Consider the following 23,149-nt stretch of genomic DNA (forward strand, 5'->3'; position numbering starts at 1 on the left):
CAGATCTTATCCCTCAGACCATCACACACTGTCATCTACTGATAATTCCTGTGGTCACCAGTCAACCACAAACACATTTTTTTGGACTGTGGGAGGGAAAAGGAAAAATTCTACACACAAATGTGAAGAACTAAAAAACCTGAAATAATACCGAAACTGATAAAATTGAGGTGAGGGTGGCGGCACCACCGTGCTCCCCGGGTTATCATCATATACAGTCTGCATAGAAACACCTCAATACATAAAATTAAACTCTTCATCACACACTCAAAACAAAAAACAACACAAGGAAGATTTATTGTAAATAGTTTAATATTAAATAAAAAAAATGACTCCCATATAAAAAAAGAAAGCTACAGTCCACAATTTAATCGTCATTTGAAACATAAGTATTGAAAGCAAGGGGTAGAATGAGAAAAATACTTAATTACAATTCCCAGAAAAATTCACAATTCATTGTTTTCTCTCGTCTTTCTCTAACAATATAAAATCAAAATAAAACACATTAACTGTACATATGTACACATTTCTAAGTGTAGAAATTGCATAATCTGCTTTCTTTTTCACTTTTAATTTTTTTTTGTTTTAAATACAGCTAGAGATGCCAGTACTCTTGGGGCCGGGCAGTGTGTGTGTGTGTGTGTGTGTGTGAGTGTGTGTGGAGGAGCGCTCAAACAGTGACGTAAGGAGACAGAGGAAGATCCACAGTAACACACAGATCCACGCTGGAACCCGCTCTGCGTTTCAGTCTCAAAGCCGTGCATCCAACCATCCAAATGACATACAGCACTCTCTTCACACTCACGGTCCTTCTCTAAATGAAATCCTCTTCGCTATGTGGAGATGGGGGTGTGTGACGATATTCCATAACGCCAGTGCTTACAGTTAAGTCTTCACAAAGACGCAAGCAGCATCTGGAGTGTAAACGGATGCACGAGTGTCACGAAGGTGATGATTTGCTCCAAGTTTGGTTCAGATGAGCTTGGATGTGATGTGCTGGGAAACTGGCAGGTTACAGCATCACTTCAGGAGTTGTCTTTTCATGTTTTCACAAGGATTCACAATATGAACCCATGAGAAACTTCTCACAGTACATGAGCTATCAGAACCAAAAACAAAAACAAAAAGCAAACTGTTTTTCTATGGGTGATCAGAGAAATCAGAGAGAACGAGCTGTGTAAATGTCCCTGGCTTCTCTAACGAAGGTTAATTCAAGCCTTAAAATAAAATAAACTCAAGTCTTTTCCTTCTTGTATTCTCTTTCAGCACCTTCTGAAAACCTTGGGAGCGTTTCATTGAAATACAACCGCAGAGAGCCCTCCGTCTCACCGACAGAGTCCCCCCTCACTGGAACACTAAAGAAACTTGACAAACGGTCGGACAGTCGGGGCTCAGCAACAGCACGGTCGTCCAAAACACACGCAAACACACAGAAAAGACGCGCACTCCCACACGTGGACAGACACACTTTCAACAGAGAGCGTGGTTCAAGTAGATGGGCTTTATCCTGACTCACAGTGACACACTGATAAGAAAACAGCACTAGTTTGTTTTGACGTTTTCCCACTGATAAAATCCTACAACAACAACCTAATCGGCAGATCTTTGATTACAATGTAAAGCAACCATTATTCTGTGACCCAGACCGAAGAGAAAACCTACGTGAAAAAGTATCAACGAAACCTCTCCTCACGTTTTCCCCATTTATTTCAAAAAAATAAATTCAAACTAGAAATTTCTCCTATGTGTGTGTGTTTTTTTTTTTCAATAGTGGTTGTCATAACAATGGCTGACATGACAACAGCATATTAGTGCAGTTGATTTTCTTTCTTTTTTTTTTTTTTTAAAAAAGGTCTAAACAGTAGTGATGAGGGTGGAGAGAAGGAGGGGGACACGGAGGCGTCCGGCTGCCTTTCATTGGTCAACAGCTCTGAAGGACAGCACCCTCCACCAATCACTGCCTCTGAGACCTGGCGCCTCGCCGCCGCCTGCCGCGCACCGACCGCTCAGGCTTCAGCAGCGCTGTCTGAAACAGACGAGAGAGAGAGAGCAGAGTCACCATGTTTCCAGCCCCAACTGGTAGAAACACATCACTGAGCTGCACAATCACTTCCATTAAAGGGGCTGTATCATGCAAAATTCACTTTTTGTATGTTTTAACCTTGTTATATAGTTATGTACTCACCAAAAACCCCCCCAAAGTGTTTTTTTCCTTCGTGCCTGTGTGTTTGAGCTTTCCTCGTGTTTCAGCTGCTCAGAGAGGCAGCCCCTCCCGCACCCGTGAAAACGCTCTGTTTCCCACGTTCACGTCACACGGAGAAGATGGCTCCCCTGAGGCCCCCTCTGAAGGGTCTGAGTCTGAGGGGTCTGCGCTTGGTGAGTTTCTAACAGGAAAAGACGTTTTCGCGTGTCTTTGTGTGTAGAGAAGCTAGAGCTAAAGAGCTAAAGCTAGCCAGCGTATTTGTTTTGAAGCGCTGATTGGTTGAAGTACGCTGTCAGTCAAAGTCCACAGGGGGAGAGGCGGGATTTTCAGTGAAACAGGGCATTTTCTCCTCCGGGTTTCAGAATTACCCCCAGAAAATCTTTTATTTCACACAAAATGACTTTTCCTTAGCGTCAAAAATAAACTATTACTATGTTAATGCCATTTCTAGGGTTTGGACTAGCTAAAAAAAGCATGGTACAGCCCCTTTAACACTGATTTGAAGACATTGAACCTTTACGAATGGTTCCAAAATGAGCGACATGTTATCGCCAGAATCATCTTGTTTTCCTCCAGTTTTCATCTTGACATTGACAATAAAAACATACATTCATGTAGCGTGTTGTATTCCGTATCTTAGATGATTAAATCAGTCAAAGACAGCCTTGATATAACTCCAAATGAGAAACAAGAATCACATCAAGCTTAAAAAAAGGGTTAAAGAAACAATTTTAGTTCAACGTTGTTGATTGAAAGACCAATGATAGTTGTTATCATTTGTACGTATGTACAAACGTGGAAGGAAACATAAAAGCTGCAAACATTAAAGAAAACAAGAAAAAATAGCTTTGGATCTTTAAGTTCCTAAGTAAAAATTTTGGTTCAAAACTGAAAAGCTAAAAACAGTTTAACAGTGATGACAGGTAACCTAAAGCAGAACTAGTCACATATAGTCATCTTACTGTAGCCTTGGATTCCTCTAGTGATGTAGCGTCCATGTCTCTGAAGTCTTCCAACACATTCTGAAGCCTGGAAAGTAGAGGAAAAGCTTTTAGTGACGTGGAATCAAATAAACCTGAACAAGTCTGCTGTTAGAAAAACATCTGAAAATCCAAAACTTAATGAAGCTATTCTGATTTTTACTGCATAATAATTCATCAATCTGTTTTACTTAATCCGAGATCTGAGAAATTCAACCTGGCAAACTCACGTTTGCTTCCTTTTCCTTCCTCTTCTGGCTCCCGCTGCTGCTCCTGCCTGATCCTGGAGAAGCAGAATGATGTTCAAACAGGTTCATGTGAAAATGATTTCTCAGTGTCTGGAAAGGAGGCTCATCTGTTAGAATTCTTACAAGGTCAGAAGACATTCACGATGCAGAGCCACTTCACCGAACACCACTCTGGGACACTCACCATCCGCTGCTCAGGGTGTCGCAGCGTCCCCGCCGCCTCCTCGCTGGACCTCCCGTCCCGGGGACTCAGGTACCCTGCGTGGGGATGATGGCCCTGCCTCTCCACCCCCGCCTCCACAAAGGGGCACACGGCGGCAGTGGGCGCCGTACAGTCTGTCTTGGCCTCCTCCAGGTATATATGTGGCAGAGGGGGCTCGGGGTGGGTGTGTCCCTCCACCATGACCGGTTTCCTCTGTAAGGGTGACGAGGAGCCGTCCTCCGTGGGCTTGGGGGTCCCCTGGGCCGGGGAATGGGCCGCCGCTTCCAGGCTGAGCCGGGATAAGTCCGGGTTGCGGAGGGTGCAGGCCCGCCGCGGGCTGAGGGAGACGGGGGCGTTTGCCTGCGGCAGTGTGGGGACAGTGGTGGGCGGGGTGTGGTGATCCACGGGGAAAGAAACTGGCGGTAAGGCACAGAAGGGTGAAGTGGGGTCGGAGGGCCCCAGGTGGGCCCCGTCTTCTTGCTCTTTAGCGCTGACTTGAAGGAAGGAGGTATAGATGGTGTCCATGAAAGAGGTGTAGGGGTCGATAACCGGCCTTCCCTCGGACCCTCGCTGAGTGGGCGGGCTGGACTCCTGGGCGGGGGCTGGAGTGGGAGCGAGCGATGGAGGAGGCGGTGGACTGGGGACCACGTCAGGAGCCATTTGACTGGCTGGCATGTCCTCCTGGGGGGCGGGGCTTTGGGTTTCCTGCAATGAAACTGGCTTCTCTCCTTCTGAGGGCGGTGCAAGATTCAACTGGGGGGAAAAAGAAAATGGAGATTGGATACTTGGAGCAATTTGAGGCTTTTTTTCTTCTGTGACGAGCACGTCATCACCGTGGCAACTATTGGCTTTTCATTTTTTTGAAGTGTTTTCAAGCAAAACTGAAGCCAAACCTGATATTTCCACTCTGATGCCATGAGGTTCAGACAGTCGCTGATGGAAGCACTCTGCGTTTCACATAAGTTGTGTTTTCGGTGTTTACGTGGAGATGCAGAGCGTTCTTTGGAAATGTTAGACTTCTAACTGTCGGTTCACTCCGCCCGGCCCGCTGCATCTGGACTGAGTAATGATCCCACCTGCCTGCTGGAAGCAGCTCTCCAGATGCTCATCAGAGAGCTGCGGAGTCCTGCCAGAATCCGGCAATCCTCCACAAACCCTCCCACTGCTGTGCTCCTCTGATATACTACCTTTGTTCTCTCTTCGGCCTTCTTCTGTTACCAATCCCCCATGTTGGCACACACAGAACAGTCCTGACCCACTGCAACCATCCCCACCCCTCCACTCAATGTGTGCGGAAACATGTTCTCCAGCAGGAGACAGGAAGTTACGCTCACAGCTCCCAACATTTCGTCCACAGAGGGCTGACGATAGTCACAGACAGACACTGAATTTTAAATTATTTTGGCTGCAAGAATAAAAGCGCATCAACCTCATAAAACCTTAACACCATGTTACAGCAATCATCTCCGTGTCTTCCTTCTCTACATCTGAGAATCGTCTTCTTCCTCTCCAGTCTGTAAATTATACATTCACTGTGATCTCCTCAGCACATGTCCAGACCATCTGGCCTCTGTAGATTCATTTCCAAACTCCTCCACCTTCCTCCACCCTCTGATCAATTCATTTCAGCCCCAGTTCATTCTGATCACACCCACCGAGAGTCTCAGCGTCTCCAGCTCTGCCTCTTCTGTGTAGAGCTGTTGTCTCCAAACCAGGAGGTTTCACCACACTCTTCTAAACCACCTTTTATTCATCCGTCACATTTCAACTCACCGTCAGTTATTCTGGATAACTGACCCCAGACGGCTAAACTCATCAACCTTCACTGCCTCTATTCCTCACATCCCTACGTCACTTCCATTCAATCTGCATTTATTGCGAATCAAAATTTGATTTCTGATACCAAATTCAATCGTTTCAATCAAGGTACATAAGTGGGTGATGCTCCATTCAGATCTACAAAAAAACGTTTACTTTGCCTGCAATGGAATCTGAGTTTTCATGAAAGACAGTAGTTTACTTTAGCATGACCACGCTGACAAAACGGAGGACAAGACAGAAGAACGGCTTTTATTACTGTCTACACTACAGCTCAGGTACAGTACGTACCTGTATGTTGTTTAGTAGGTTGATGGCTCCATCTGGGCCCTGCAGCAGGGGCATTCCCAAAGCAGAGGCCTGGACTGAGGGCAGGAGAATGGAACCGGCTCCGATCCCCACCATGTTATGAAGGCCAGCGATACCAGGAAGATCTCCTACAAAGACACAGTTCACAGACACGCTGACCCACAAGGCAACTGCGCCAGGATTCTTAACATCTCTGACACTGTCGGACCAGTCACTTGAATCACTGCGTCCTCACCTATTAAAGCAGGGTTAAGCAACGTGGGCAGCAACTGTTGAAGGAGCGGGTTGTCTTTGCCCTGCAGAGAAACGGGGATGAGGGTGTCCACACCTGCATCAGTAGGTACCTGATGGGTGAAGCAGAGCAGAGGACAGGAGAAGAGTTGAAAATGCACTTTAGCACAGACCATTTCATTTCTTATCTCCCAATGCCAAACAAAAAAAACAAAAACAAAACAAACACGTTATGTTTGAAATTTTCTACCGAATTCCAGGAGAGCTTTAAAAATGAGCATGACTCTGTTAATGTCATATGTTGACTGAAAAAGTTTTATTAGAGCACGGGGTACTTCAGGGAGAACTGGATAAGATGAGTGGAAACATCTCTAAGAGACGGGGAGCCTACCTGAGGTTGGGGATGTTGGGTTTGCTGTGCAGGAGTTAACTGGGTGTTGGGAGGAGGGTGGAGCTCAGCAGAGCTCAGGGCAGCAGAGAGCAAGGCAGGGCTGAGGGGCAGGAAGGCTGCAGGGGGAGGAGGAAGAGCGGCAGGAAGGAGCAGAGACTGCAGGGCTTGGATAGAGCCCTCAGATCCAGCAGGAATGGGAAGAAGGCCCTGGGTGACCTCCAGGAGCCCTGTCCCTGCGAGGGTGGAGAGTTCAAGAAGGCCAGAGCTCTTGTCTAAAGCGAGGCCCTCCTGTGCGGCAGGGATCTGCTGGGACTGCTGGATCGGGACTTCCAAGCTGACCTGGCTCAGCTGACCTAATGCAGACAGAGGTAGCAGAGAAGTCTGCTGCTGCCCGAGCAACAAGGAGGCCATGAGCAGAGCCTGGAGGCTGGGTTTCTCCGTCAGATCTGGGTCCTGTCCAGCAGAAGGCGCTGAAGCCGGAGCCGGGAGTGGGTTGAGCAGGCCCAAAAGGTTCAGAGGCAACTCTCCTTGGGCACCGCTCAACAAGGGCAACAGAGGAAAGAGGGGGTTGTTATTAATTGGCTGTTTTTGTTGTTGGTCTTGGTTCTGCTGCTGTGCGTCCTGCTGCTGCTGCTGTATCAGCAGCGACTGCTGCTGCTCTGCAACACTCTGCGATGGTTGTGGTGTAACGTTGGCCGGAGGTATTTGTGCATGTTGCCCTCCCAACCACATCCCTCCCAATGGCAAAGAGGCCAGGACTGCGGGGTCCAGGAGGGATGGCAGACCACCTGTGGACGACAGCAGCTGAAGCAGCTGCTCCTGGTTCATGAAGGGAAAGGCCTCGGCCAGAGGTAGGGTAGCCGCTGAGTCAGCAACCACTGGAGGGGCGGGGCTGTGATTCTCTCCTTGTCGGGACGAGACAGTGAGCTCAGGTACGGTGGCCGCCGAAGTTTTGTTCAATGTCGAAGCCTTTGTGTCCACATATCCAGGCTCCTCTGACCCTGCAGGGAGAGACAAGAACCGTTCAACCCCGTCTCTGCTGATGCACCAAACTGGGACAACATTCAGTAGGACTGTCGAACTGAGCTCTTTCTCTTCATTTACACAGCATCAAACTGTACACTGTGCGGCGAGAAGTTAATTTTAAAACCACATGCACTTGAGAAGTGCACTAATTCTACATCATGAACACTTATTTCATGCTACACAATATGTTTGGCCTGTATAAAGAAATACCAAAACATCCGTGAAATACTCCCCTGGTAAGTGTTCAAACACCTGTACACCTTATTTCCATTTACACAGAATAATAACATTTAAAAGTTAGTAAAAATACATTTCTCTAATTTTCTAAGAGTGATGTTTTCAAGACTAAAACATTTCTGGGTACAAAAATTAATTCTTACCTGAAGAATGGTTTTGTGGGGAAGACGTCTCAGGATCAGCAGCATGGTTGGAGGAACTGTCCTCTTCCTGGGGCACAGTGGAGGATGCAGCGAGAAGGGCCAGGACGTGGTTGCTAAGATCAAGAGGCTTCGGGGAAGTGGATGCCCCAACAGGAAAACTGGCTTGAGACTGACTGGAGTCCACAGAGTCAGACACACTGCTACTCCCACCGACCTCTGTTACCCTGGAGTCTTGTGGCGAGGACACCTGCAAACGAGTCTGAGAGACAGAGTCTACTGTAGGAATGTCATTATCAGTTGGCTGAGGCTTCTCAAAGGACGATGGTGACATCTGCGGAGCCAGGTTGATGTTGGGCTGCCCTGCACAAGGAGAGTCTCTTTGCAAAGGACTGGATTTCGTAGAGCGAGGCCGAGATTGGGACTGTGCTGAAGTGAACTGGGAGGAGACGGCAGAAGGAGAAAGAGGCTGCTGCACCAGCGGTAGAGGATTAGTGTTATCTGTCCGGCGGGGTGACGGCGTCTGCGGGTGTCTGACGAGAGCGTGCCGGGCCGGAGACGCGGGTGACAGTCTCGGGTTTGGTTTAGTAGTGTGTTTCGCCCCTTCAGCCGATGCAGAGCCTGACTGTGAGGCGGCGGAATTGGATGCCGAGGCTGCGGCCTGGGCGTTCTGGACACTGAGCAGGTGTAACAGAGCAGAGAGGGGCTGGGTGGGAGGGTCCAGGCCGAGCGGCGCAGGTGTCAGGCTCGTAGTGAAATCCAGAGCCTCGTTCGGTCGCGGAGGCCTGGAGAAGTGTGCTGTTGCTCGAGGAGCGGCGAGCCTGGGCATCTGCCCGGGGACCAGCTCATGCTGTTTATCCAACATGATGGCATTCTGGTTCTGCACAGCTGAGGTAGAGGAGGAGTGCAAGGAGGAAGGAAAGGTAAAGGCAGGGCAGGAAAGGTTGATTAGGGTCCCAGCAGCGGACTCTTCTGGTGGGGATTTCCGCGGCCCATTGGCCGTATCTCTCAACATGCTGAGCACCGTTGGAGATCTGCGCTGTCTCTTCCTGTGTGACGCACCGCGTTCTGCTGTGGGGGGCAGGTGGGTCGAGGAGGAAGCCAGGGACTGGATCAGAGAGTGGGATGGAGAAAAGAGGACAGCAGAGGCTGCTGCGAGGGTGGGATGGGGAAGCCTAGTGGAAGCAATGGAGGAAGGGGAGTGGCTGTTATGTAAAGTGCTATTTGTTACCTTTGATGACTGTTGCTGCTGTGCTTCTTTCAAGATCTCCAGGGAAGAGGCCAGGCTCCCTGGGTTGTTGGCCACATTTGAGCTCTGCCCCTGGGTTATCTGGTTTGCCAGCTGAGCCTTGGCAGCTGCTGACAGCAAACTGCTCGCAGGAAAAGAGGCTGGGTGAGGCAGCTTACCCTGATGGCTTTGTTGGTGCTTCAGAAATGGACCCAGAGGTAAACTAGAGGGCCCTGCAGAGTTCAACCCGCAACCTGGTGGTCCTGTACTGGAGGTTGGGGGCACAACACTCTTTGAGGACTTTGAAGAGAGAGCATGAGGGTAATTACTGCTTTGGTTGGTAAGTAAGGAGGGGTTAGTTAGGTTCAGGAGGTGGTGATTATTAGTGCTGCTGTTGCCTGAGTTTTTAAACTGCTCCAAGATGTCTTCCAGCTTGTGCTTGGGGAAGTGGGGGCTGGGGTTTGGGGAACCGCCGGGGAGCGGGGAGTGTGGAGAGGAAGAGGTGGATTTCCTCCTCTGAGTCAGGCTACTTCCCATCAGCCCTCCTCCTTCTGCCGTGCTTGAGCCTCCTGCCTGCTCAGACAGAGAGGAAGGAGAGGCTGAAGGGTGGCGGGAGCGCTGGCGAGGAGACGCGCAGATGCTGTGGACCGAGGGGGAGAGGGAGGGAGACGGAGACAGTGGGGAGCCCCCGACGATGACGCTATGAGGATGATGAGAGAGAGTCTGTGCTCCTCTTCCTCCGCCACCAACAGTCATAGGGGAGGAGGGAGGAGGTGAGGAGAGGGGTCCGAGCCGCGGGGAGCCAGGACTCTGGGGGGTTTTAGGAGTTCTTTGACCTTGACTGACGCTCTGAGGCGTCGGAGTGCGAGGTGACCTCTGGGTGGCGCTGTAAGCTGGGAATGAGGGGCTGGTGGATGCTGGGAGAGGAGGGTGGTGAAATCTTCTTAAAGCATCGAGAGGATGGTGAGAGTTCGCGCCAGTGTGAAGAACCGGGGAAGAACCATTGTAAGGGAAAACAAAGTGTTGGGAGGATTTGGGGCTGGCACACGGGTTTGAGTGGAGGTTGGTGTGAGGCCGAGGCGGCACCGGGTGGAGTTTTGGGTAAAATACACCGTGGTCCTCGTCTTCACGCTCCACTGGTTCTCCCTTCGGATCTCTGCTGTCCACACGGCTGCTCGCCTCTAGAAATAGACAAACACAGAGATTTAACAACAAAGTACAAAGTGAAGATTTTCTCAGGATCCAATGCACGTGAAGAGCAGCTTGCTTCATGTTCACTGTGTCTCCTGGCTTCATGGATTACCTGGATGGTGAAAGTTGGCAAAGGGGAGCTGTGAGGCCTGCATACTCCGACACAGAGCGGCCATCGCCACCACTTTCCTGCGGTGATTGCACAGTTTGGTCATGTCCTGCTCCGCTTTGCCTAACGGCTGGCTGTGCTGCTCCACCTTCACACCCGCAGTGAAGTTGAAAACCTGGACGACACGACACACATGAAGATCAGGCAAAGACCAAGCACAATTCTAGGCATTAAAAAAAAAACACAAAATGCTGCAGAAGTGATCTGAACCCATTATTTGGATATTTAGATCTGTAAAAGAAGCCTGGGATTGAAGGTTTGAGACACTGGATTACACCGAGCTACGCTGCCACCTAGCTACCAAACAGAGAAAGAACTTTTGTCTTTAACTGAAAGTTGTTCGATTCTTTCAAGGAGCACAAGATGTGGTTTTGTTTAATGAAGAGAAGTTTGACTCAATTGAATAACAATACAAACAGGTTTAAATCACCTTGCTTGTGGTACCTCAGCATATTGTGTTCAGAAATCGTAACTACTGATCTGTGACATGCATCATTTCTCCAATTTTTTTATAATACACAACTCAAACTCGGCACAAGTCTGGTAAGTCTCAGTGGGATATGAAGAACAGCTGATTGTGAATAAATAATACAAAAGCTTTTTCAATATATGCTTATTGAACGAAAACAAGCTGAGAAAATTTACCAACGGTCAGCTCAAATTAATATTCAGTACATATTTTTGTGACTTCAAGGCAGAATTTACCTTATGGATGATGAGTGGACACTCGAGACCACATTTGCAGGTGCCATCAGTCAGCAGATAGGTCTTGACCTCGTCCAGAGAGGACAGTGCCGTGCCACTGGGACTACATGGAGGGAGACAGCAGGAAAAGTTGACTTCTAGCCATTTTAGCCAAGGCCGCACTTACAAACTGAAAGATACTTTGATTCAATCAGAAAACCATGAAATAGTCATTCAAAAGTTCCAACACAGAGACAAATTCTATAAAATTATTAAGACTCATGTCACGTAGCACAAAACTATCAGCACCAAAGCGACATTACAAAACAAGAGACCTGGGCTTCATGTCTCTTTTTCTTTTTTGAGAATAAAAACACTGCTGTTGCTTTGTCTACCAGCTCCTGTTTATGACTTAAATCAGGGTGAATTGTGGTTAGAACCAGTATCTGTGCTGAACTTACTACACTGTCCTGAACACAACACGACCTTTCTTTAACCATGCTCATATTAAAAAAACAAAAACAAAACAAAAAAGCTTCAGCAGAGCGAGGCTCTGTTTACACATGAACATTTTCAAGTGACAACGTGAAACTTTCGTTGTTTTGGGGTCCATTTCCATGACAACAGTGCTTGGAGCCACAGAAAATGCAGTTTTTTTTAAGGTGTGACTAACAGTTCATATTCTCCTGGGACTTGGTAGTTTTAGAGTTGAGCGTCAGCCGTAACAGCAATCTAACTTGATCGTCTGTCCAAACAAATATCTCATTACTCAGTTTTGATCACGTTTGCAACATATTGTCTCCTGCATGCTGGTTTGGTTTTGTTACAAAAACAAACAGCGGCACTCACTACTAGCCCAGCATGAAAACATTCTGAATTACCTAACTGAAGCTTTGCAATGAACTAAGAAACAAACTCTTTACTGGTCTTTACTCCCGCTCATATTTTCTTTGCATTTACCAAATTATCTTGATACCTAGTGGAAAGTTCTTTTTGTCTGCTGTTTTGCTTCAGCTTTATTCTCACCCTCGTGCTTCGATCTTACTCGCTCCTTCCACAGCATCCAAAGAAGAGGTGTAGGATTTTAAAAACTTTATTAATAACAATATCCAGCTCCTCATCCTCATGGTATGATCACCAAGTTCACTGTGTGCACCTGGCGCTCCACAGATCAGCATATTTCTTTTGTTTCAGAGGCCCAGTGTTGCTGCGACGCAGAACTCCGTGTTCATCAGGAGCTGAATATTAAAACACAAAACTCTTTCTAAAAAAAAAAAAAAAAAAAGAATCTGGTATTTTATCAGCCAAGTTTTCTGCTCTTCAGGCAACACTTCATGTTTGCCGGCTTAAAAATGGTGCATGTCCAATACCATTATCTGTATTACTTACTTAAACAAGCGCCAAACATCTGTTTAAAAACACATCTGTATACACATCAAAATCTTTCACTTTGAGTTGGCTAAAGAGACTGAGTGGAGGAAATCCAATCCAAGGAAAAGACTGCTCCCTGCCAGGGGGAAATAGCTGGAAGATCCTCTAAAATCCTCAATTATTCAGGGATATTAATTTACTATTTTCTGACATGCTTAAAGACTATTCACATTTTTAACAATAAGAGAGAAAATTGACCTTTTAAACAAGATATTTTAAGAACTTCTGTCTCCTAAAGATGGAAATAAAATTGCATGTAAGAATAAACATGCAGCAAAAAGAAGTCACTGCAAATTGTTCATTCCTTATTTTTGGTTACGTTTGAAAAGACATAACATGTCAATAAGGCTGCAAAAATAAATTCAAAGGGACAACCATAAAGAGTGCAGGAATTCCACTTAAACATCATAGCTAAAAAAGCTTTACGAGGAAAACAAAAAAATTCTCTTTTATTTACAATTATGTATGACAAGCATTACCTGTAATTCATCTGGGATCCTGCTTTATTCAACTCAGAATTGTGGGGTGCTGGAGTCAATCTGAGCTGACTAAAGGTCAATGATGCCCTTCCATCACAGGACAAACTCCCCGAGAGATAGACGGTCACACACGCTCACAGTCACATGTTCGAGCAATTTCAGAGTCAGTCTCAGTCCCTCTACTGGCTCAACCCAGGCATATTTTTGCTATGAATGAGCTATTCCACTGTGCAGTCTCGCATCAACAGTCCTACAAGTTTTGTTTCTCAGAAATTGAAGCAACGTACCTGACATAGACCACCTGCCCTGCTTCCACCCTCCGCTGCCAGCCGATGGGGACGTGTATTGCAGCAGTGTGGACCCCATCCTTGTCCCCACTGACAGTCTCACTGCCTCCCATCATTTTGTAGCTGCGACCTGCCAGCACCTTGAAGCAAGACACTGTAAGCACATCTTCCTCTTTTCCTCAAATGCAAATTGTGTTTTCTAAGTTTGCACAGCAAAGATACACAAGAAATGCCTGCTAAACATCTCTTCTTTAGCATAATTAAATTTACTTTAGTAAAAAACTTAAATATGACATGTTTAACACAATCTCACAAGTCCAATAGTTAAAAATACTTCTGTTAGTTCAAATTTAAGATCTAAACCTATAAGTGTACTGAATCTAACTCTGATATTGTCTGTATTACATTTGACTGCAGTTCTGACATAACATATAAAGCTTACAACACTCAATTTGATACAAAGCCTTAAAAAACAGTAATGTTTATGTATGGATGTAATTGCAGTTTGTCACATGTACCAGTGCAGCTTGTTGAGTCTCAATGAAAGTCACTAAATAAATAAACACGTGCATGCATAAAACGGTGTGCAAACATCCTTGAAGAGAAGTCAGTGTTTTAACTGCCGTAGAAACACAGAAAATGTGTGGATTGAATTCGGATTATTACACTACACCAAATAACAGAAGCAAAAATCACAACATGTCACTTCAGCAGCCAATTGAATCTGTCTGGGTTAAATGGGTTCATGAAGATTGCAACATTTCAATGTCAGATGCAGACATATACAACAAAACAGCTCTGAAAAAGTCTAATTTTCATGCTGTACTACATCCATTACTGATCAGGGCTTGACTCATTGGTCAGATCATGTGCATTCACACACTGTCTTAAGTAAGAAGCATCCCTACAGGGTGTGGCCACAACAACAAAAAAAAAAATTAAAAAAATATAATCTTGAGCTTGCTGTTAGGATGCCGTGATATAAAGGCAAATATGAAACATACCTTGTCATCTTTGGGAAGCCAGGATCTGTTTTGGCTATGGTATCCACTGTCCAATGTACATGCTGGTGGGTTAGAAGCACACAGACTGCCAGCAACACCTGACTCGTCCAAACACCTGGACTCTCTTCAGTGATGAGGCAGAGGCTCTCAGGTTGACTGACAAACGTGTCTGTTCGGTTCACATCCGAGCAGGGGCTTGGATGGAGATGGAAACCCTGCGAAGAAAGGTGGAGGTGGATTATGTAATATGGCAGGGACACGCACGTCAAAGAGCTCAGGCAGTATGTCTCAGCTGCAGCTGATCTGATTCAAGCCGGCTTCAAATGACTGCATCGAACGCATGAGAAATACAATATAAGTTCAGAACAAGCAGTGGCTACTTTGGAGGCAGGAGGGTGTGTTTGGGAAGGCCTGTGCATGACTAGATGAGGAGCTACAAACAGCTAACAGGACTAGCAACGCGAATACTGACGGGAATTTAACCTTAACGGACTCGGTCATTAAGCACCCAGCATACCCAAAAGTGTGAAACCAAGAAAATTACATCCCACGATATGAACGTTAGCTACACGACAGCTAGCGTCGTGGCTAACAGCTAAGCTAGCAGGCTCCACCACTTTGTACTGTGTTGTCGTGACAGCTGTCAGGCGCACAAAACACTCCGATGCAAAACTCTTGTGTGTTAGCTGCGATAACCAGAAGCGACCCATGCACAGCACCACTGCACTAAAAACTGCAGGAATATGCCCCGGCAGATCACACTCACACACACACATCTGTTAGCTAACGTCAACACTAGCAGGGGCCACCAACCTTTCCCTGCGTCAGGCTCCTTGTTGGCGAAGTTTGAGACTCTTCGCTTTTCTGGATCGCGGGAGAATCAAGAGTTAGCTGGCCAGCTAACGGACTAGCCGCAGACTGTTTTGAAAACGACAGATACTTCAACTGAGGGCCCTGAAATAAATCATTGCATGGTGCAAATTGCGCAGCGGCGAGTTGAATCAGCCCTCGGCATTTATGCAGCGTCTTGCAGTCCGGTGTAAAAACAAAGGGCAATAACGCTTCATTTTCCTGCGCCTGGGATCTCGAAGCTAACGCAGCGGCTAGGCTAGCGAGCAGAGCTAACTGAAATCTACTTGATTGTGGAGTGTCCCAACAAGACTGGAGGATGTCCCGCTGCCCGTCTACGGCTGTCCGGCCGCTTCTCCGCGCTCCGTCCGGCTGCTCCGAGTCCCGTTCAAATGACTCCCGACAACCATAACGACCCGTGTAATCCTCAGTTCAGTTGTCCACTGTTTTTTTTTTCTTACAAATTCCGAGCAAAAAAAATAAAAAAAATAAAAAAATAATGGAGTTTTCTGTCGCGCATGCGCAATGGGAGCTGTGGGAATATTGTACCCGACATGCAACGGGACCTTTGTAGTGTTTCCAGACAGACATGAGAGCAGTGTGTAGCTCCTTGATAGAGGACATGATCATGACAGGATAATAAGAGGAAACAATGCAGGACGCAGATGATACACACACACCTGTCCTCCACTCTGGATCCGAGGCCTCGAAACGCACAAAAAGCTCTCTACTGTCAAACATTTGCGTTTGACTGGGATTTAAATTGTGCAATGTTTATCATAAATTTTACATGCATTATATAAAACCATCCAGTAAAAACGAGTTTGCAGGTTCAATTCCCATAGTCACCACTGTGGGTCCCTAAGCATGGCCTCAACCCCCATCATCTCCCCAGAGCACCTTAATTTAGCTTCCCACCTTCTACTGGAGATAGGATGGGTAAATATGTGAAAAAAGGAATTTTCCCCAAGAGGATTGATAATTTGATTCACTGAGCCTAGCTTTAGATCAACACATTGTTTCAGAATGTTAACATATCTGGCAAATCAGGTGAAGCACCACTGCACTTGATTGTATGTTTTAACGTCATTATTCCAGCTTTGCATCATACCTGGTGGCGGCAACAGGCCGGAAAACTGAAGCATAGAATCACAAAAATAAAATAAATCTAAAAAAAGACAAAAAAGCAAGAAAATCAACACAGGTGCTTGTATATGAAAGAGTTCAAATACTACTGAGTAAATCATTTTTGTCATAATAAAAGTGACATTTCCACAAATTTTATATTAATTAAGCATTAGCATTTTTGTTTTATTCTTTAGAATTGTATTTCATAGATGATGAAAATCCAAATTACAGCATCAGAAAAGATGAGAACTAACACAAAAAGAAAAAGTCACTGTCACATTCAAAATTTTGAGTTCAGTAATAAGTAAAGAAATGGATCAATAAAAAGTTGGTGAAACGTGACAAAGGCAGTGTGTGGTATGAGTTTAACCCCGTGGCTTTGGTTTCTATTGCCTGAGACAAGCGGGATAAGAGGAGAGAGGTGAGCGTGTGTGTTAAACGAAGACAGAGGGACAGAAAGTGTCTGATTTCCCCTCGTCATCGGCGCTCACTTCCAGCTCCACAGCTGTCGCAAACTGTCAGCTTCACACGAGCGAAGCTCAGCCTGGCACGCACACAAACACACGCCACAAACGCACACACAAATACACAAAGATACGCTCTCTGAGTCGAAAATCACTTTGGAAATCACCTGAAGGGAGCAGGAGAGGACGCGGCCGGTGGCCTTTTGGAGCGGGGCTGAAGCGAGGCAGCAGGTGAAGGACTCTTCAGACGGACGCGCCAACACACTGGATCTGTAACTTCTTCTGTACAAACGAGGGAAACAAAAAGGTAAACTTATGCTTCTGTAGGAGTCCAAGTGAATTTCATAATTTTCAAGTTTTTGCATGATAAAAAAAATCAGTTTGTTAATTAATGAAGAAATTAGAAGATTTTTGAAAAACAAACATAAAAGTTGTTGTCTGATAAGATTTTTATTTGTTTGCTTCGGTCACACACTCCAGAAGTTTGCTGGTTTTTTCTTGACTGGTGTAGGTGCCAAATTTAGCTTTGATGGGATTGAATTTCACAACCTTAGAATAGTTTGGACAAGTTCACTCAAACGCTCTGTGTGTGAATGGATCTGGAAACGTCCAAATCCATGTAGCTTTAACGCTGACAAAAGCATTTACTTGGCAGATCTGCTGTGTGGCTGCAAGCCTGCGGTCATGTTGGGTGTAAACCACATAATCCAGTTTATGCTGAGGTAGATTAATCTCTTTGTGGAATAACACAGCTGTTTTTACTTAAATCAAATCAATACATTTTTTAAAAGAAAAAATATCCTCTGAGCTACAATAGAGTTTTCACAGATCCTCTACAAATCACAAATATAGGTCAGGTTTATTTTCTGCCTACTGCTTTACATCCTGGGGAATATGAGTATGTGACTATGGTTTAGGAGCAATGTCAACAATGTGGCACAGCAGTTCACACACAAAGACGGGTATTTCTTAGTATAGACGAGAAAAGCAGATCTTCTAAATCATGGTAGGTGATTTATTTTTCATTGTTTAAATCTCAGGGTTCTTAAAGTTCTCTAGACATTCTCTTGTTATTCTCTCTTAGTGTCTTCCACCAGAACTTATTCTATCAGGTTTACTAAACAAAAACAATTCAGTGAATCAAAAAATTGTGAGTTGATAAAAAATTAATCAGCAGTTTTACTCCCCATTTATTAATTTTGAACCAAAAACATCCTCAAAAACAACAAGAGGAAATCATGCTGGGGGAAAAATACCTTACCATACCAAACCATACAATAAAAGCCTGAATATTGTAAATCTTCAGAAAAATGCTTCTGTTTTCCATTTATCGCAGTTTAAAATGACATTTTTGGCCATACAATCAGAAAAATTATTTGGAAAAATAACAGAACATATAACTAAATGTGAATCCGTTTTTTTTTTGTTTTTTTGTTTTTTAGGGCGGATAGTTCTGAAATTGTCGTGAGTCACACCATGGATCTGTAAGTACAACGGTTCATATGAACATCTTCATCCTGTTTTGTGTTACCATCGAGGCATTTCTGTGTTTCTCTCTAAAATGATGAAGTTGTTTAGGGTAATCATAACCAAACTCTTAATAAATCCTCATTCAGCGTTATTATTCAAAGTGTAAATTGCAATCTACTCTGTGATCTTAACTTATAAAAACCTTTTAACCTCCACTTTAAGAATGTTCACATGTCCAGTTTACACGAGAGACTTTCATGTAAACAGTGATGATTTTAAATGATCACATGATGAATCTGGCAATTGACCTTCTTCGTGCAATTTTTTTTCTTTCTTTGCTTTGTCTGCGTCAAGAGAGGAGGACAAGCAGTCGGTGGATATCCATGACAACCCTCCCGCTCCTGAGAACGTAGTGAGGGAGGAAGGAGACACTGTGAGTGACAGCGCCATGTCAGCCCCCTGCTATTAGCACAGCCATTCCCGGACTCTTTAAAATAGCCACCAGCTGGGGCTGGATCGCAGGCCAGCGCCAATAGGAAAAATATGAGCTTGTGCTTAAGTGTCTCAGTGGGATAAAATAACACTGCTGGCCGATTTGGGACTGATGGGCACCGAGGTTTCATATAGAAATGTATCAACAAGCATCATCTGAAATAGTTATTTTCTGTTTATTCATATTATCTTGAGAGCTTTTGTTCTTAAGGATGATGGGATTCACTCAAACCTAATTATGTCTCCCGCCGTGCACTGATCCAGTAATTTCCCATCCACGCAACGTTTCAGCCTGAGTGGGGTCTGGAGGGTTGGAGTGTGTCACTGCTAAAATAGAGCAATAGGCATGCAGGGTGCTCTGGTATCAGGTCACAGTCCATCACAGAGCAAACACAGAGAGAAAGACAGATCTATGGCCAATACAGAGTTACCAATCAGCCCAAGAAAAGTGTCTGGATTGAGGAAGGAAGCTGTAATACAGCCAACATGGGATTAGAGGGAAAAAAAGGCAAACTGTACATTTAGAGAGTGGTGTCGCCCTGCATGTTCACACCAGGATTATTTCATTGTGTTGTTCTGTCCTTCAGTGACCGCTGCAGCTGCTAAGTCAAGGCTTTGCCAATGGGAGGTGTTTTTAAACGCTGTGTGTGTGTCTCCAGGTCTATTTCATCTATGAAGAGGAGGTGGAAGTGGAGGAGAAGGAACCAGAACCTCCTTCAGAACCTGTCGTCCGCATCAATGACAAACCGCACAAGTTCAAAGACCACTACTGCAAGAAACCCAAGTTCTGTGACGTCTGCGCTCGCATGATCGTCTGTACGTACTTTTTCCACACATTTTCCTTGTAACTGCGGTGGTTTCCACATTAAAGTTGTGTTGGTTTCTGCTTGATTTGCTTTTTCTCATCTTCCAGTGAACAATAAGTTTGCTCTGAGGTGTAAAAACTGCAAGACCAACATCCACCACTCATGTCAGTCCTATGTTGAGTTCCAGAGGTGCTTTGGCAAAATTGTGAGTTTGCTGCAGTGGGACTGAACCCATAATGAAATATAAATACAGTAAATACAGCCTACCATTGGACTGTGACTGAAAATGCTGATTATGTTTAACAGTGTTTGTTCCTTACAGCCTCCTGGTTTCAGAAGGGCCTACAGCTCCCCTCTGTACAGCAGCGACCAACCAGATTCAAGTGAGTCCCTCAGTCCTGATTATATCGCTACATCTCCAGCATACCGAGATTTATTCAAAGGGATACTTCAACATTTTGGCAAATTGGCCCATTTAGCGCAATTCCTTAGTCATTTCGAACAGCATACTTACTTTTTTTGTGAGGGCGAGCTGTTGTTTATTCAGAGGTGAGTCAGGGAAGGTTTTCGGGATGGACACTAGGGCTGAACGATATGGGCAAAATTTCATATCTCGATATCCATGCCAGATATCTCGATATCGATACGATATATTACAATGGATTCAGTGAAAGTTAAGCATTTTTCAGAAAAATAAAAACATAATACAAAAGGATGTAAAAAAAAAAATAAAAAAAATGCAGTTTTATTTATGAGAAGTCACTGCCACTTCCACTCGTTTGTGCAGATTCTGCAACCGCCCTCTGCCATCAGCTGTCAACCAGTAAACGAGGTTTGTGGTTGGCTGGCCTTACCTGTGCATCGGCAAGCTTACAAGCAAGGCAAGCAGGGGAAATCTTGATATCGTCAATTTTGAGAAACTAATGTCCTGAATGTTCATATCACGATATCGATATGATAACGATATATCGTTCAGCCCTAATGGACACAATGGAAGTGGATGGTATTTTTGGTTCCCCTAGTCAAAATCATCAAATACAAAATCCAACAACCCCAAAACACTTTGGTGGACACGTTATAATCCGCACATTCACTATACGTTGAAATATTAATGCAAAATTGCCAGATTGAGTTGTTTATGCAAAGATTGCTAAGATGGAACTACTTACTAAACATGGCGTCTGGGCGTAGTGATTTCAAAAGAAAAAGTAGTTCCCAGTATTTGCTTCAGTGTCGTAACGCTACAACATTATTTGTTGGTGTTCCACAGCGTAGTGAATGTGTGGATTATAGCGTGTCCACCAAAGTGTTTTGGGGTTGTTGGATTGTGTATTTGATGAGTTTGACGAGGGGAACCAAAAATACCATCCACTTCCATTGTGTCCATCCCGAAAACCTTCCCCGACTCGCCTCTGAATAAACAACAGCTCGCCCTCATAAAAAAAGTAAGTATGCTCTTCGAAATGACTAAGGAATTGCGCTAAATGGGCCAATTTGCCAAAATGTTGAAGTACCCCTTTAACTTATTCTCAACTTTCTGTGTTCTAAGAAATTAAAAGGTGAACTGAGCTTGAAAAAAACGAGGGTTTTTTTGGGCTACATTTTAACATCTTAGCCTTTAATATAGTCACATGCTATAAACTGAGTGCAGAAAACACATTTAAACAGGAAATAAAAGAGGAATGTCAAAATGTATTATTATTGTCCGTTCCAGCAAAACAGTTCAACGCATTTTACTGTTTTGAGAGGTAAAAATTATTGTCATATAGCTCAACCATCTGCACACTACTCTGAGAGCGTTTCATGTGTTTTAGTAAACATACTGTATGTGTCTTTAACCAGACAACCCGAACCGAAACGACCCCGTCTTCGACACACTGAGAGTCGGCGTCATCATGGCAAATAAGGAGCGCAAGAAGAATGAAAATGACAAGAAAAATGTGAGTGATGCAATTTGGTTCAACAAAGCATTGAAAAAAATGATCAAAAGCTGACACTTCAAGCGTGCTCATTCATGTATGTGTTGCTACTAAAAAACTCACATATTCAGTATTACCTACAATCTTGAGTGTGAAATTAGTGTAGAATCTTTACATTTCATCAATGCTGTGTGCTCTAGATGATGATGATGATGGAGGAGGAGGAAGAGGAGAACCAACAGCCCAAAGAGAACGAGGAGGGCGGAGAAGGTAGAGACTTGGTTTGGTGGCTTAATGTACTGGTTATGTTATTTATTCAACAGTCAGACAAAATGTATAAATGTGATAAAAACATCATTCTGGTGTCCGCACAGGGAAGCCTGATGATAAAAAAGAGAAAGGAGGAGACAAAGCAGACGATAAGGTAAAAACGACCACCGGCCACATGTTTGAAGTCCGTATCTTCTGTCTGTTGCTCTCATCACTTGTGCTGCTCCGTCACAGAGTAAAGGGACCTTCTCCCATTCACACTACTACCTGGCTCTCTATCGCTTCAAGGCCATTGAGAAGGACGACCTGGACTTTCAGTATGTTTGAAGATGCGTTTACAGATTAATCTCAGTGATGACTACAGTGCTTTGAGGAAAGTGTGCGGTAAAAGTGTCGTGTTTGTGTGCTAGCCCAGGAGACCGGATTACAGTCCTGGATGACTCCAATGAGGAGTGGTGGAGGGTGAGTGTAGATTTTATCAGCACAGGAAAATCAAATGTTGAGGATGAAGTCGAATCACTTTCTCTACGTCGTCAGGGGAAGATGGGGGAGAAGACGGGCTACTTCCCCACAAACTACCTCATAAAAGTGCGAGCTTCAGAGAGGGTTTACAAGGTGACCCGCTCCTTTGTGGGGAACAGAGAGATGGGACAAATCACTCTCAAAAAAGACCAGGTATCTTTACCAGCACAGCAGCAGAAGTACATCTGAAGCTACACAAAATAATGCTTTTTCTTCTATTAGTTCGTGCCACTGTTGAGTTTAACTTAATCAATACCTTGTTGCTCTGCTGTCATTCTGTGTCAGATCGTGGTGAAGAAAGGAGACGAGAAAGGAGGCTACCTGAAGGTCAGCACTGGGCGCAAGCTGGGCTACTTCCCCGCTGACCTGCTGCAGGAGATCACTGTGACTTAAAAACAAACTTCACACTTTAAATATCACAACAGAGCTGCCTGGCCGTCCTCCAGGAACTCAAACTGAGCTTCTGAGGAATTTCTGCATTTCTTACCCAAAGTAATTCATTGTTTTTTCCCCCTCTGCATTAACATTATGTATTTGCTGTTTTTGTGCCTTAGACCGAAAGTCAGGAGATGAATACTTTGAAGGCTGTCTCAGAAATTCCTACATCAACTGGATGCTGGTGTATTGGCTTTGTAGTGATTAACACAGTATTACAGATGTTTTACATTATCAATTTTACATTTTGACCTGATGACGGGAAGAAAAAAGGACTAATTGTCTTTTGACTTACGAAGCTTTTCATTTTCATGCATTGCTCCACCACATTACCTCTGTGCCTCACAGCAACCACCACCTGAGTGCCATGCCGTAATTCTAGTAATAACTTGCACATTTACCTTTAAGGATTTTGATTCAGTCTGCTGTATTGTCAAAGATAATTATATTTTACTGTACATTGTTAACTGCTTACTTAGTTGTGGTCAATAAATCTAAAATTTTCTGTGTTATTATTGTCTTTTTGGCATCTAAAG

General features: G+C 44.7%; 2 protein-coding genes across 2 annotated transcripts; one reads left to right on the plus strand and one right to left on the minus strand.

Moving 5' to 3' along the window:
• Positions 1-1,555: 1,555 nt before the first annotated feature.
• On the minus strand, positions 1,556-15,556 carry mbd6 (methyl-CpG binding domain protein 6). Its single transcript, XM_030118452.1, has 13 exons — positions 15,072-15,556; positions 14,259-14,473; positions 13,255-13,394; positions 11,079-11,181; positions 10,317-10,488; positions 7,789-10,194; positions 6,383-7,383; positions 5,996-6,104; positions 5,743-5,888; positions 3,616-4,386; positions 3,414-3,466; positions 3,166-3,232; positions 1,556-2,026 (listed from the first exon to the last, which is right to left on the minus strand). Exons 3-13 carry the CDS (start codon positions 13,368-13,370, stop codon positions 1,955-1,957), a joined length of 5,016 nt encoding a protein of 1,671 aa, XP_029974312.1. The 5' UTR covers positions 13,371-13,394; positions 14,259-14,473; positions 15,072-15,556; the 3' UTR covers positions 1,556-1,954.
• Positions 15,557-16,782: 1,226 nt separating this feature from the next.
• stac3 (SH3 and cysteine rich domain 3) lies at positions 16,783-23,085 on the plus strand. The gene is made up of 13 exons (XM_030118533.1): positions 16,783-17,006; positions 18,142-18,183; positions 18,524-18,602; positions 19,321-19,477; positions 19,575-19,672; positions 19,790-19,850; positions 21,310-21,407; positions 21,587-21,656; positions 21,761-21,810; positions 21,891-21,973; positions 22,067-22,118; positions 22,194-22,331; positions 22,464-23,085. Exons 2-13 carry the CDS (start codon positions 18,176-18,178, stop codon positions 22,569-22,571), a joined length of 1,002 nt encoding a protein of 333 aa, XP_029974393.1. The 5' UTR covers positions 16,783-17,006; positions 18,142-18,175; the 3' UTR covers positions 22,572-23,085.
• The last annotated feature ends 64 nt before the right edge of the window (positions 23,086-23,149 follow it).

This window comes from Salarias fasciatus, chromosome 20 (assembly GCF_902148845.1).
Source record: "Salarias fasciatus chromosome 20, fSalaFa1.1, whole genome shotgun sequence".
NCBI lineage: Eukaryota > Metazoa > Chordata > Actinopteri > Blenniiformes > Blenniidae > Salarias > Salarias fasciatus.

What these genes read in the sequence shown, in the direction of transcription:
- mbd6 (XM_030118452.1), bottom strand. Translation starts at nt 13,370, where the DNA reads ATGATGGGAGGCAGTGAGACTGTCAGTGGGGACAAGGATGGGGTCCAC. An exon ending in GTCCACTCATCATCCATAAG is followed by an intron (nt 10,489 to 11,078) that starts GTAAATTCTGCC and finishes CGTGTCGTCCAG; the next exon opens with GTTTTCAACTTCACTGCGGG. An exon ending in CCCAACATCCCCAACCTCAG is followed by an intron (nt 6,105 to 6,382) that starts GTAGGCTCCCCG and finishes TTCACCCATCAG; the next exon opens with GTACCTACTGATGCAGGTGT.
- stac3 (XM_030118533.1), top strand. An exon ending in TGAGGGAGGAAGGAGACACT is followed by an intron (nt 18,603 to 19,320) that starts GTGAGTGACAGC and finishes GTGTGTCTCCAG; the next exon opens with GTCTATTTCATCTATGAAGA. An exon ending in AGAGGTGCTTTGGCAAAATT is followed by an intron (nt 19,673 to 19,789) that starts GTGAGTTTGCTG and finishes TGTTCCTTACAG; the next exon opens with CCTCCTGGTTTCAGAAGGGC.